General features: G+C 43.4%; 1 protein-coding gene across 2 annotated transcripts in view; it reads left to right on the top strand.

Moving 5' to 3' along the window:
* Positions 1 to 12,561, top strand: part of TAOK3 (TAO kinase 3) — a 155,487-nt gene that overhangs the window by 76,256 nt on the left and 66,670 nt on the right. For both annotated transcript variants that reach the window (XM_050924129.1, XM_050924130.1), the window contains exons 4-7: positions 3,214 to 3,285; positions 4,906 to 5,007; positions 8,605 to 8,650; positions 10,220 to 10,316. In XM_050924129.1, the coding sequence (XP_050780086.1) occupies positions 3,214 to 3,285; positions 4,906 to 5,007; positions 8,605 to 8,650; positions 10,220 to 10,316 (317 nt within the window). The remainder of the gene's footprint in view (positions 1 to 3,213; positions 3,286 to 4,905; positions 5,008 to 8,604; positions 8,651 to 10,219; positions 10,317 to 12,561) is intronic.

Below are 12,561 nucleotides of genomic sequence, written 5' to 3'. Positions count from 1 at the left end.
TCTTAAGAATCTGATACTGGCCACTGTCAGAGGCAGGATTCTGGAGTAGATGAATCAATGGTCTGATCAGGTGTGACACTACCTATGTACTTAGTGCTTGAAACTAGAATGTACAAAAACATTAGAAAATATACTGAGTAGGGAATAATCCTGCGTCAACAGAGAGAGACTCTAACAGGTGTTCTCCAGCTTGAACTTCTGTGATTCTGTGGACCCACAACATGGGTTCACCTTTGGAAAATGCCCTTTTGGAACTCCAATAAATATACCTTTACTCCTTTGCAAATTGTTTCCCTTCCATTCAGTTCTCAGAACCTCTGCCTAAAGACTTTTCATATTTGCATATTACTCTTTGTATTGGAAGGACAGTTATTGCTCAGTGGTTTGCCTTTCTCTTATTGGCCCAGTTTTCCACCCCATCTGTATAACTTTTTGCTGTTTTGTCCATTGAAACAACTTGGGGAGACATCTCAATGCATGGGAGTGCACATATATAACTGAAAATTAATGTAGGATGATAAATGTGACCGCTTGGAGGGAAATAGCTGCAGAGATCTGTCTCTTCATTTTGGATGCACTTTCTTACAGCTGTAGAGTATGACTAGTTCTGTGGTGGTGCTTTTGTTGAGCTATCTAACTGTCATTATCTGTACAGGCAAAATTACTGAGCAGTGCTCTGTTTTTAAGGATAATTGTCTAATGCAGTATATGTGTTTAGGCACAATTGATTGGCTAGTTTTCTGCATTTATTTTGTTTGACCTTTTTATTTGAGTTAGTACTGTCACCATTATATTCATCCAAGGCATTGATCTGTTTCGTTTCATAATAATGATGGCATTTGAATTCCATAGCCCTCCTGTGGGCACTTCAACAGAACATTTGTAATAGTATGAATTTTGTTAGTTCATTCTGCTATGCTATCTACTTTTGACTATTATCAATATTTTTTTCCCTAGTGAACTGAATAAAGGCTAAAATAGTCCTGGCCTCATTTTGTCACCAGGTTTCAGGGTTTATGCACCTTCACCGAGCAATTTTATATTTTCATTCAAAAAGATCATTTTCCTCAATAATCTTAGGCTAGTTAAACACTGCACCATGAAATAAAGTGGTGGATGGGATTTGACAAAGCAAATGAGGGGGTATTAAAAGCTATGTTCCATGAATAATTCACTTGTGATCTGGCAGAGTCTTCACAAATGGTCTGCTAAAGGCAGCAAAACATGCTTGAGATCTTTAATGGTGAATCAGGATCTCAAGTGGTCAGAGCTACAGCTTTTCATCTTATCCCAAAGCTGTTTCTTCTGGCTTTCCTTAATTCATCGGATGAGGACTTCATGCTTCTGACAGTAGAACACAATTTACCTATTCCACTGTGCCAGACATTAGTCTAAATCCATTAACTCTCTTAAATAATTCTCTTGGTATTTATATTGGCCCAGTGTAGCATTATTTTTCCTTGAAGACACAGTCTGCATTACAAAACATCTTGGGGGATTCATATTTTTCTGAAAGGACATTACTTGTCCACACAAGTGAACCACTGAGTTTGTTATGCTTCCCTTTTAACTTATTACAAATTCGGAGCTTTCTGCTGTTGCCAGTCTTGTTCTTCACATTTCCAGTGGTTACAGAGATAACAGCATTTAACCACGTTTCAGACTAAATTGTTCACTTTCTCTATTTGACCCTTTTGGAGAGCTCCAGGTGGCTTGTTGCCAGTCCAGGCAAATAGATCATTTATTCTGAAGCCATGAGTTTTCAAGCTTCAGTCAACTATTCTTTTGTTATGCAGGCTAAAGAAAAGTAGAATTTTCATAAATCCAATGGCTTTGATAATGAAAATATTTAATACGCAGTTAGCTCACAATATATAGTCTAATGTCTTGCTTGTTCCCTTGAAATAACATTAAACATTTGACCTACACTCTCAAAAGGCAGGAAATTCATGCTATTTTGAAGTGTTCTCCTGAGCTTTCCATGTGCTGCCTAGGTACAATATTGTAGCATGTGTATAAAAATCACCTGAGATTCAGAGTCACCTCTCATTATTTAGAGGTCCAATCCTGCAACGTACATTGATCATCCCTGTCTCGAGCTGAACTTCCTGGGTGCTGAGGGCGCTTGACAACTTGCAAGATCTTTTAAAACTCGGCCAAGTGTTGACGACTATATGGTAGGGCATGATCCTTTGCTGGCCAAGGGGAGGCGGTGTAACAACCAAATACAGCTTTAATCTCCATCTGCTGCGATTCTGGAGCCAAGCCCTTTTCATTTAAAAAAGCTTTACATCGTTACTAAAATACCTCTTCTCCCCCACCCCAAAGCCCTTGGGTCATGTGCAGTGCTACTAACACATGATACAATTGACTCATAATAAAATCTCTCTCAACATTTAAAACAAAGCCAGTGAAGGGGACTGGAAGCAGTGGGAGGGAGGAAAGGGGAATATGTATTGGGCCAACGTTGATCTCTCTTGATTGTCAGGCCTTCCAGGGATAAAACAGAATTCTCTTGGAAACTGGGGAGAGAGGAATTGAGATGGGTGCCAGGAGTTCCATATCCATATATCAACCACTGCAAAGGCACACGTGCCTGCTGGCCTTGTCTAGACCAGTGAAGTTCTCCAGAAGGTGACCTGTGGGCTCAGCTACCCTTCAGAGAAGGCTTTCATATTGTCCCACAGCTACCAATTCTGCAATTTGCTGGGGGTGGTGGGTGTTCCAAGGAGTCCAGGGAGAATAAAATATTAGATAGGTCAATCCAACAGAAGAACTGCAACTCATTCTCTTTGTGTTAGCTGGGGCCTGGTGGCTGCTGGGCCGGGCCGTTGTCAGCTGGGCCAGCGTGCATTGTGGTTTGCCAAGTTGCTCTGCAGTTCCCAGAAGCCTGATCCTGATACTGCTAGAGTCAGTAGCAAAGCTCTCTCTAGGCGCGAGTCGGGTACCAGGTTTGCACTGTAATAGAGCTGTTGCTGATACCCAGAAGCGGGCAGGGAGGTAGCTTGGAATTGGACAGGTGGATGAGCCAGTGTTGTAGCTGGATTCAAATGATGGTATCCTGAATTCGAGTCCAGAGGAAAGGAGACTCCGAAGCACGTGAGCTTGCCAGTATGTGGGATAAGAAGGGAAAACCTGGACTTACACCGAAGACACGTCTGACTCCATAGGAAAAAATTCTGATTTAATTTCTTTCTCTTTCCTCTTCTCCAGGCCACACATTCCCACAGTAATGAAGTGGTGGCGGTCAAGAAAATGTCCTACAGTGGGAAGCAAACGAACGAGGTAAGAGATCGAGCTAGTTTTTCACGTGAACTCTGTGCACAGCAGCCATATAAACCTGTCCAGAGAAGTTAGCTGGGGATTTCCTTTGGCCTTGGCAAACCAGATTCTTTAATGCATGTAATGGTCACTCACTTCATAGGAAAGGCAAATGCATGAGTGTGAATTCTGGCAAATGGTCGGTTTTAATGAAGTCAGGGTGAATTCAGAAGGGATTGTGTGGTTGTTACTTCAGTAGCATCGGCATCAGAAGCACATCAGAGCCATAGCTATTGCAGTGCTACGACACCAGCCAGAAAGGACAGCTAACTTGCATCACAGACTCTGAAGCTGAGCAAATGGTTTCTGCAGTTTTACGGAATCCCTCCCTGAAACCAGTCTCACTTCAGTTGTTACTTTCTTGGGTGATCTTCTCTTATAAAGCTTGCTACTTCGGTAGATGTCATCTAGCTGGATTGATGGGTAGACTTGCAGTAGAGAGCAGGCTTCTGTGCTATTAATAAGGAAGAGGCAGTTTCAGATGTTTTTTCTACTCTGCTGTGTTGGTCTCCAGCATGTGCGTTACCTATTACCTCTGACATTTCAAATGTTAGTGTGCCTTTTATTACATTACAGAAGGTACCAAAACCAGTTAAAGTTACAGCAGACTTCTCACACCTCTAGCCTTCATGACAGATTTCAGTTACTGCTGTCTGGTTTGGAAGCACTGGTTTCATAATAAAACTGAGAGAACTTTGCACTTCAAATACAAACTGTAGAACAGTATCAGTGTTTTTTGAGAAACGTTTACTGCAGATAAAATAACTCTCTCAATAGTATTGTGGGAATCCTAAAGCTGACCTTAATAGTCAAAAAGAGCAAAACTTCGCTAACTTTTTTTTTTTACTTGTCTTCATACAACATGGACCTAGACAACAACAAGACAATCAGCTCTTGCAACTGTTGATTCAGGGTGGGACTGTACTTGAGGTCTTGGCATATGGAGAGAAGGCCGGGTATAAAATAAACCCTGAACTGGTTATCTCTGAGTCAGTCATGGAGGGATAAAATAAATGTACCTGTCAATGGCCAGTTGCCGGATAACTGTTTATTTAAACCCTTCACCAATTTGATAAAATTGACTCACAATGCATTAAATATAATCACTTAACAGCTGGCATGATTTGAACTAGGGTGATTTCAAAGGTCAATGATTAGAAGTGACACCACCTTTGGGGAATTTTTTTTGCTTCTGTGTAAGATTAACAGAGCTAGATTGCCCTCTCCAATCTAACTCAAAGTTCGCAAAGAGAGGTTTTGAAAGCCTTCGCCCACTTCCTGGTATCAGTCCTGTAGTTCTCCTTATGACAGGCAGGTCTTCCCAGTGAGTAATTTAAACAATGAAAGGGAAAGATGAGGTGGTAGCAACAGAGGGGTAAGGCTGGCGTTAATTGAGAGGCTGGGAAAAGGAGAGAAAATGGGGTGATTGTTCTCTTGACTTTCTCAGATAGTAAAATTGTCTCATGGTTGCTTCCCAAATCTGCAGTAATACCTGATTGTGCTGCAGTAGCCGCAGGTTGTAGTGGAGAATGCAAGATGAGGGATTGACATAAGGATGAATTCCTTCTGTTTTGTTTTCAATAGAAATGGCAGGATATCATCAAGGAAGTCAAGTTCCTGCAGCAGCTGAAGCACCCCAACACCATAGAGTACAAGGGCTGTTATTTGAAGGAGCACACTGCCTGGGTGAGTGAGAGCCATGTGGCATTTACAGCTCTTCCCGAGCAGGACCGCTTGCCCTTAGGTGCCTGAATGTCTGGTAAATGATCCTGTCTGTCCACACAACACTGAATACTTAATATTCCTTGTAGTCTCTTTCATTTTGAAGGATCCTCAAAGTGACTTGCAAGGGGAGTGGAAATTCTGGACAGGGACACTGGGGCAGATCCCTGCTTTGTTAGTTCACGCAAATCGGCCAGAGCATTTAGTTTCATAATAAGAGTTCCTCCAACATCCCCTCACAGACAACATCATCGCAGATAGCTAATCTGCTGCAGAAAAACGAAGGGTTTGGTTGACTCTGCTAGGATTTGACTGGGTGATCCAAGGGGCTGCAGATAATTTGAACCTGATCCCAGAATCCTCATCTAGCTCATTAGTTTACTGTAAGGTAGAATCTGTTGGAGTGTTTTATTTATTGTCTCCCTATCATATTTCTTGCAACTCCAGGGTTTCATTGCAGTTTCTCAGCCTTCAGCCCAAACCCCTTTTATTTGTGATTATGTAGCATCTCCTCCAAAGCCCACTGAAGTCAGAGTCTTTCTGTTGAATTCAGTAGACTTTGGATCAAGCCCATCCATCATTTGTTGATGTCCATGCCCAAAGGCCTTTACATTTCATAGTTTCTCAGTACTGAAAGCCCAATCTTTTTTATTGTAGGGTCTTTAAAACAATAACCTCTGTACACATGACTGCTTATAGTGGTAGAATCTATCCTAACCTTTACAAAAGTCAGTGGGGTGATCCAGCGAATTACAGATCCTTACATCTGTGCTTCGGATATTAGTTGCAACTATTACTAACTAAAAATAAAATAACGCCTAGAAGAACATACTATGATAGGATCCAACTGGCATGGCTCTGCAAAGGAAAATCATTCGTCTCACTCACTTATTAGGACTCTTTGAACATGTCCATAAAGTAGTGGATGAAGGAGGACCAGGTAATTCACTTAGCTTTTCAAAAGGTCTTTGACAAGGACTTTCCCAGGAAGCTACTACAGAAACTTAGTAGTCATGGGGCAAGAGGCAACATTGTCATGGATCAAAAACTAGCTAAGAGAAAAAGAGAGGAATAAATAGTTAATTTCCATCAAGGAACACTGATACAAGCAGGACATTTCAAGTTCCATAATAGGCATGGTAGTGATTACTGAAGCTTATTAAAGAGCTGGAAAATGGGGCAATCACTGAGGTAGCACCAGTTACACTAGGAGGCATTTATTCTCTGATGCAGCTTGAAAATCAAGTTTTATAACCAAATGCAAACTGTTTGCCATCCATAACCTACAAACATCTCCAGCTACATCATGCAACTAATTTCTCTGCCTGAATATAACATATGCAAGAATTGAATCAAGCGAATCAAAAGAAACACTGAGAACGATGTTAATGTGCTGTGTAATTAGGTGAGGAAAACAGATACCAATCCAATTGAGCTAAATCTATTAGTCCTAGTGGGCTGGCTAAGAAACTTCTGGGTTCTGGGTTTTATAAACCTGTGGATGCTGAGATCCACATCTACATACAGTATGTCACTAGATCAGCCCTTCTGAAATCTAACACATACATGATCTTACTATGGTTATGCTGGAGGGGTGGCGGGGTGAAACCTAAGTGGTTCTGCGGCATTGCAACCTGATGTGCAGGGTCCAGAGAGGAGAGTCTGGGTGAGCCACACAGGGCAGAAGTGCCACCACTGCAGGGTGAATGTGGGGTGAGCCCGCTCTTCCACAACCCTAGGGCCTCCCCTTCTCACCAGGATGACAGTTGTGGTGCCAGAGCGGAGGGTGCTGCAGATGACTGTGCTCCCTCAGCAGTTGAGTGTAGTCAGTGTATTAGCTGAATTGGAAGGCTACATCTACTCCGACCAAGACACACCTGGCTGGCTGTTGTTGGCCTGCATTGTGTGCTGAGTAAAGGATGCCACAAAGCATTGTGCCTTGGCTGTACTAAATGTGCTGATGCATCATCTCCAACAAGCTGAATGGGGTTGTTGGAAATAGTGGAGCTGGAGAAATACCGAATGAGCAATAAGTGCAAATATCGAGCTCAAAGGGGATGCTGCCAGGTTGCTTGTGGCCTTGAGCGTTCCATGCAAGAGTGCTTCAAGCTGCTTTTGATTTTCACATTTCGTTAAGAGGAGGAATAAACAGGACACATTTAAAACATGTTCCAGCTGTGAAAATCCACGTTAGGGCTCACTTTTTTGTTCAAAAAAATCCTGCTGACTGCACTTACAGCCTGGTTTCCTAAACTTTCTAGGAGAGAGATGAAAAATGAATTTCTCTTTTAATATTTGTGAGGAAAATATGCAAATAGCGAGCTGGCTCCCTGCCTTAGTTATTTTATTTAAAGTGCTTTCAGCAGATAAATGCATTGGGCTATGAAATACAATTTAAAATGCCAACTTGGGGCTAGAACAGAGCAATAAGCATTCTACAATAAACTCTTCAGTTACCAGTTATGACATAGTTGATCAGATTAGTTTCTATTCCTAGATTGATTGGACACAAAATACCAATGCAAGTTAGTTCACAAATCGATCGTAGTCCAGTGAAAAGGCATTGCAGTTCATGCAGTTAGTTGTAAGATCTGCATTTAATGTGAATCCATCCTTGCTGCATTTGTCTCTCAGAAAGAACATCCTTCGTTCAGTGACTTGAGGCAGGTGAGAGCACAGAAATTCCACTAATCAGCAGAACTCTTGGAACGCTGTCTTCCCACATTCCTTCCTGCCTCTTTCACTCATAGACCCCCTGGAGGTGTTACGCTGTAGCCACCAGGCTTTCAGCTGCAGTGACCTGGACAGAACTCCCTTGGGAGCCTATTACTGCTGCTCTGTAATTATTGAGCAATGCAAGTCACCCCTTTAGCCAGAATTAAATATGCCATTTTTGCCACATGCCCAGCTCCTGCCAACCTAGGGGCCAGGAACTTGCCATGGAAGAGCACAAACACCAAGTGATTAAGCTACCCATTCCCCTCCCATGCCCAGTCAAATTTTGTTATTGGCCTACCTACTTCACAGCTCTTCTCAGGCCATGAAGCGAAATAGAGATGATGTTGGAGATGCCTTGGGCCAGTGGACATGACTGGCCCAAGCAAGGAGGGTTCACTGTGCAGGTGTTGGGCAGAGGAAGGGGCTGTTTGTACTGCCGTGCTTAGGGCGTCTTCCCATGAGCTGAGAATGAGAGTAGGTCTAGGGGCCTGCCCTTAGCTTTGCAAAACAGTGTTGTGGTTTTTCCTGAGCTAGGATGGTACATTACGCCGGGGCTCCTGAACAGCTCTGCAGACGGCATCGTACACTCAAATTGCAGGGGAGGTGCCCTGTGTAAACGGTTGTAAAACCCCACAAAAGTCTCTTTCTACGTTATTACATCCTGGTTATGAGCTGAGCCTAGGAAATGCCAGTCATTTGTGGGCCCTTCATTAATGCTAGTATTCCATATTCCTTGGTGTGCTGAGCCAGTGCGAAACCCAGCCATTCCGGATTGTCTCATGTTTCACCATTATTGGGTATTCTACCTTCCTAATGGTTAGTGCTTGTGTTTTTCTGTTGCAGTTGGTGATGGAATACTGCCTAGGATCAGCTTCTGATTTGCTAGAAGGTAAGCTGTGAAGTATCATTTCTACCACATATTTGTCCAGAATACAACTTTTTTTTGGGGGCGGGGGCAGTTTTTGGCTGAGATGGATGCTCAGGAAGCCATTTCACAGATGTCATAGGCTGTCTATACTTCCAGTGAACCCTGCTAGTGCCTTAAATCAAAGCCAAGTCCTGTGTGGGTCTTCTAAGCCCTATATGTTCTGTAACTAGGCCCTACCAAATTCATGGTCCATTTCACAGTCGTAGGATTTAAAAAATGGTAAATTTAATTATTTCAGTTATTAAAATTTGAAATGTCATGTTGTAATTGTAGGGATCCTGACCCAACAAAGAGTTGTGGTGGTGGGTCGCAAGGTTATTGTAGGGGGGGTTGTGGTACTGCCACCCTTATTTCTGTGCTGCTGCTGGCACCAGCGCTCCCTTCAGAGCTGGGCGGCCAGAGATCGGCAGCTGCTGGCCAGGAGCCCAGGTCTGAAGGCAGCAGTGCAGAAGTAAGGGTGGCATGGGATGGTATTGCTGGCAGGGTGCTGCCTTTAGAGCTGGGTGCCTGGCCAACACCCACGGCCTTCCGGCCATCCAGCTCTGAAGACAGAGTAGAAGTAAGGGTGACAATATTGTGACCCCCTGACCCCTTAAAATAAAGTTCGTTCTCTCTCTCTCTCTCTCTCTCTCTCTCTCTCTCTCTCTCACACACACACACACACACACACACACACACACACACACACACACACACACACACACACACACACACACACAGCTCCCTTTTGGGTCAGGACCCCTAGTTTGAGAAATGCTGGTCTCCTCCATTAAATCTGTATAGTATAGGGTAAAAGCACATAAAAGACCAGATTTCACAGTCAGTGGCATGTTTTTCATGGCTGTGACTTTGGTAGGGCCTTATCTGTAACAGGGCTGCCCAAACTTCAAGATGTCAAGGGTCACACTGAGAATTTGCCAGGAGCCCAAGGACTGTACCCAGCTGGCACATTTACATGTTGTAAAATGAAAAAAATAAATGCATACAGCCTTTTTCTTGGGCTTGTATCTTCCTTGATAGATAAATGGGACTTGCTTGTTGTATGTTCAGTAATAATGGAAACCTGCAACTGATCAGCTTTGTTTTTGCCCTGCAGTTAGAAGGAATAGTTGCAGGTAGTTTTGCAGTACGGGAGGCTAATGTGACCTCAGAACTAAAACGAAACCCCAAGGCATTCACGGTGCCTGTAAAGAGAAGTAGGAAACCCATCCCAAGCTAGCTAAAAGTAACATTTTATGGGCCCTACCTCTGTAGCTAAGATATGGTCAGCCACAGGCATGTGCTGATCATATTTGAGGGCTCCGTGGAATGTACTTAGGGACCTCTTCTTTATATGCTGTTCATCCTGAACCACCTCCTACCTCTGTCCCATAGGCAATCCATAGGGGTGAATAGGTATTACACTACTCATGATCTGCAAATGCCAGTTGTGTTCCAAGAATGTGACTAACTATTCCCCTCCCAGTGTGGTGTAAATCCTTGGCAAGGAACAAATCTAACTTACCTAATCTTGTTGTTTAAACCCTTTAGTTCACAAGAAACCACTTCAGGAAGTGGAGATTGCTGCCATTACCCATGGTGCCTTGCAGGGGCTGGCCTACCTGCATTCTCATGCTAAGATTCATAGGTAAGAGTCCAGTCCAGTACTGCCATGTTTTATCTTGCTCTAGGTTAAGGGCTGATGAGAAGCCATAGAGAATTGCTCTGCTACACTCTGGTAACCTTTATAAAACAGTAATATTTAACCAGAACTTCCTGACACACTGATGTTATCGTTCAGTATTCCCTTTCCCAGCACTGCTAATGCCAGGGTATGTTTGTAAACAGAAGCTGTCTCCTTGTTAATGAGCCTGCTCTTCTGCTGCAGTCATTAGTGAAGCCGCAATCCAACAGTTGATTTCTTTTTCTCTGATAGTGGTTTTCCAAATACTTCACTCTCAGTGTCACCAAATGAATGTGCCAGGCAAACAGGGCTGCATGTGAGGGAGGAAGCAGTTAGGTGAATCAGTAATGACAAAGGAAATACAGGAAAGATACCTGACAGTTTACAGTGTGTAAAGTGAAACATAAGCCAGATTTAAGAGAGCTTGATTAACTTTCTGACCAATAATAGTAACGATTACACCATGCTTGCTGAGATCTGAGTAAATAAAATTCGTGCCTCAGGAAATCAGCTGACCACTGCAGAGGTCAGGAAGAAACTTCACTTGTTCAGGATAAAGCATCACACAAGCAGAGTGTGTGCAGTAGGCATCTTCCTCTGAAGCAACGGGCATAAGCCCCTAGGCCTGCTATCAGACTCGGGCTGTTTGGGGAAATTGTCCTGCGTGATGTAAAATTTGCCAGTGTTTGGACACTTTAATTTCCGACTCTCCTGTCTTTTGTCAGAAATTTAACATGACAAGACACGCACATGTGTGTCTTGTCTTGTTCTGGTAACTCAGAATCCCGTAGGTTGGGGTATTGCTATGAAACGGGGTGATCTGGGTTAGCACAGAATTAGTGAGCAAAGATGAGAATTCTCTATTTCCAGAGGCAATTTGAAACCAGTCATTTGGGCTCAAATCCTCCCCATTGTTGATAACCTAGTGTCAAGTTGCAGACTAACATTTGGCAGAGAGACAGTTAGCACATCCTGGGGCTGCTACAATGAGATGTTTCCTTCAGAGGCACTGGATGCTCCAGTGTGTTAACATGTCCTGGCTACCTCATGAGAACCACTTTGTTGGAACTGTTATTGACTCTGTTCTACAGTAGCAGAAGCAGAACTATTATGATGCTCTCAGCCACGGCTCTTCACACACTCCTCAAGGATGCCCAGCTCCTGGACTCAGGAGGTGGGGAGGAAAATCTGTCCCACGGCAGAGAGAGCCAAGAAGAGCACTTCGGTTCTCAGCTAGACCCTAGTGTCTGAAATTATGGGAGACAAAGCAGTATGGTTGGCTTCATTCGCTCACAGAGAGGAGCATTGCCTTGATGGAGCCACCTGTCTTATCATTTCTTGGCTATTGTCTTACTATTTCCTTGTATCTGCCTGTCTGTCCCCACCTGCTGTCTCCTGTCTTACAGAGAAAACTCTTTGGAGCCAGGGCTGTAGATGTTCTGTGTTTTTTACAGCACCCAGCACAGTGGGATCCATGTCTGTTACTGGGGCTACTAAGTATTACAGTAATATGGATAATCAGTAACAGTGCAATTGGAGGACAGGTTCTCTCGGAGGAACGTGCAGGCCTCCACTGAGGTTGGCTTTCATCCGCCTCCAGGCAAAATTTCTTCTACAAAAGGTCTTCGTGGCACACGCATCATCGCCGAGTGACTACCAAACCAAACTGCCCATGTCACTTCTTTTATTGGACCAGCTTGTGTTGGTGAGAGAAGTTGGTCCAAAAGAAGATACTACGTCACCCACCTTGTCTCCCTAATATCCTGGGACCAACACTGCATCTAACTTCTGTTTTCCTGCCCCATAGAGAGGCAAACAAGATGAGCATGACTTGGCATAAGGGGGACACCCTGTGGTGAAACAGAAGAAGTGCAGTTTCCTAATTGGACATCCTGTTAGAGAACAGAAGAGGATGCACAACATAATAATGACGTGGAATGCAATAGGATGAAGCTATTTTTCTTTTAAATTGCAGATAGTAAATAAACCATAAACTAGCAAGAAGCAAATATATTTGCCCAAACCCGAAGTTCTTTATGCGTACTGTCACTTGCTGCCCCTGTGAATCTAACTTTGCTAAGAATAGCTGTAATACGGACAGTACATTGTTACCCAGTAAAGATTTTTTACTGGTGACGTAGGGCTGTTGCACAAGCTTCTGTTAATTTTTCAGAGATTAGAGTGAACTGGAGATAGCATTGGACATAAT

This window comes from Gopherus flavomarginatus, chromosome 15, assembly GCF_025201925.1.
Source record: "Gopherus flavomarginatus isolate rGopFla2 chromosome 15, rGopFla2.mat.asm, whole genome shotgun sequence".
NCBI classification, from domain to species: Eukaryota; Metazoa; Chordata; order Testudines; family Testudinidae; genus Gopherus; species Gopherus flavomarginatus.
Note: the sequence above shows the minus strand (reverse complement) of the source record. Positions and strands in the feature narration are given on the sequence as shown.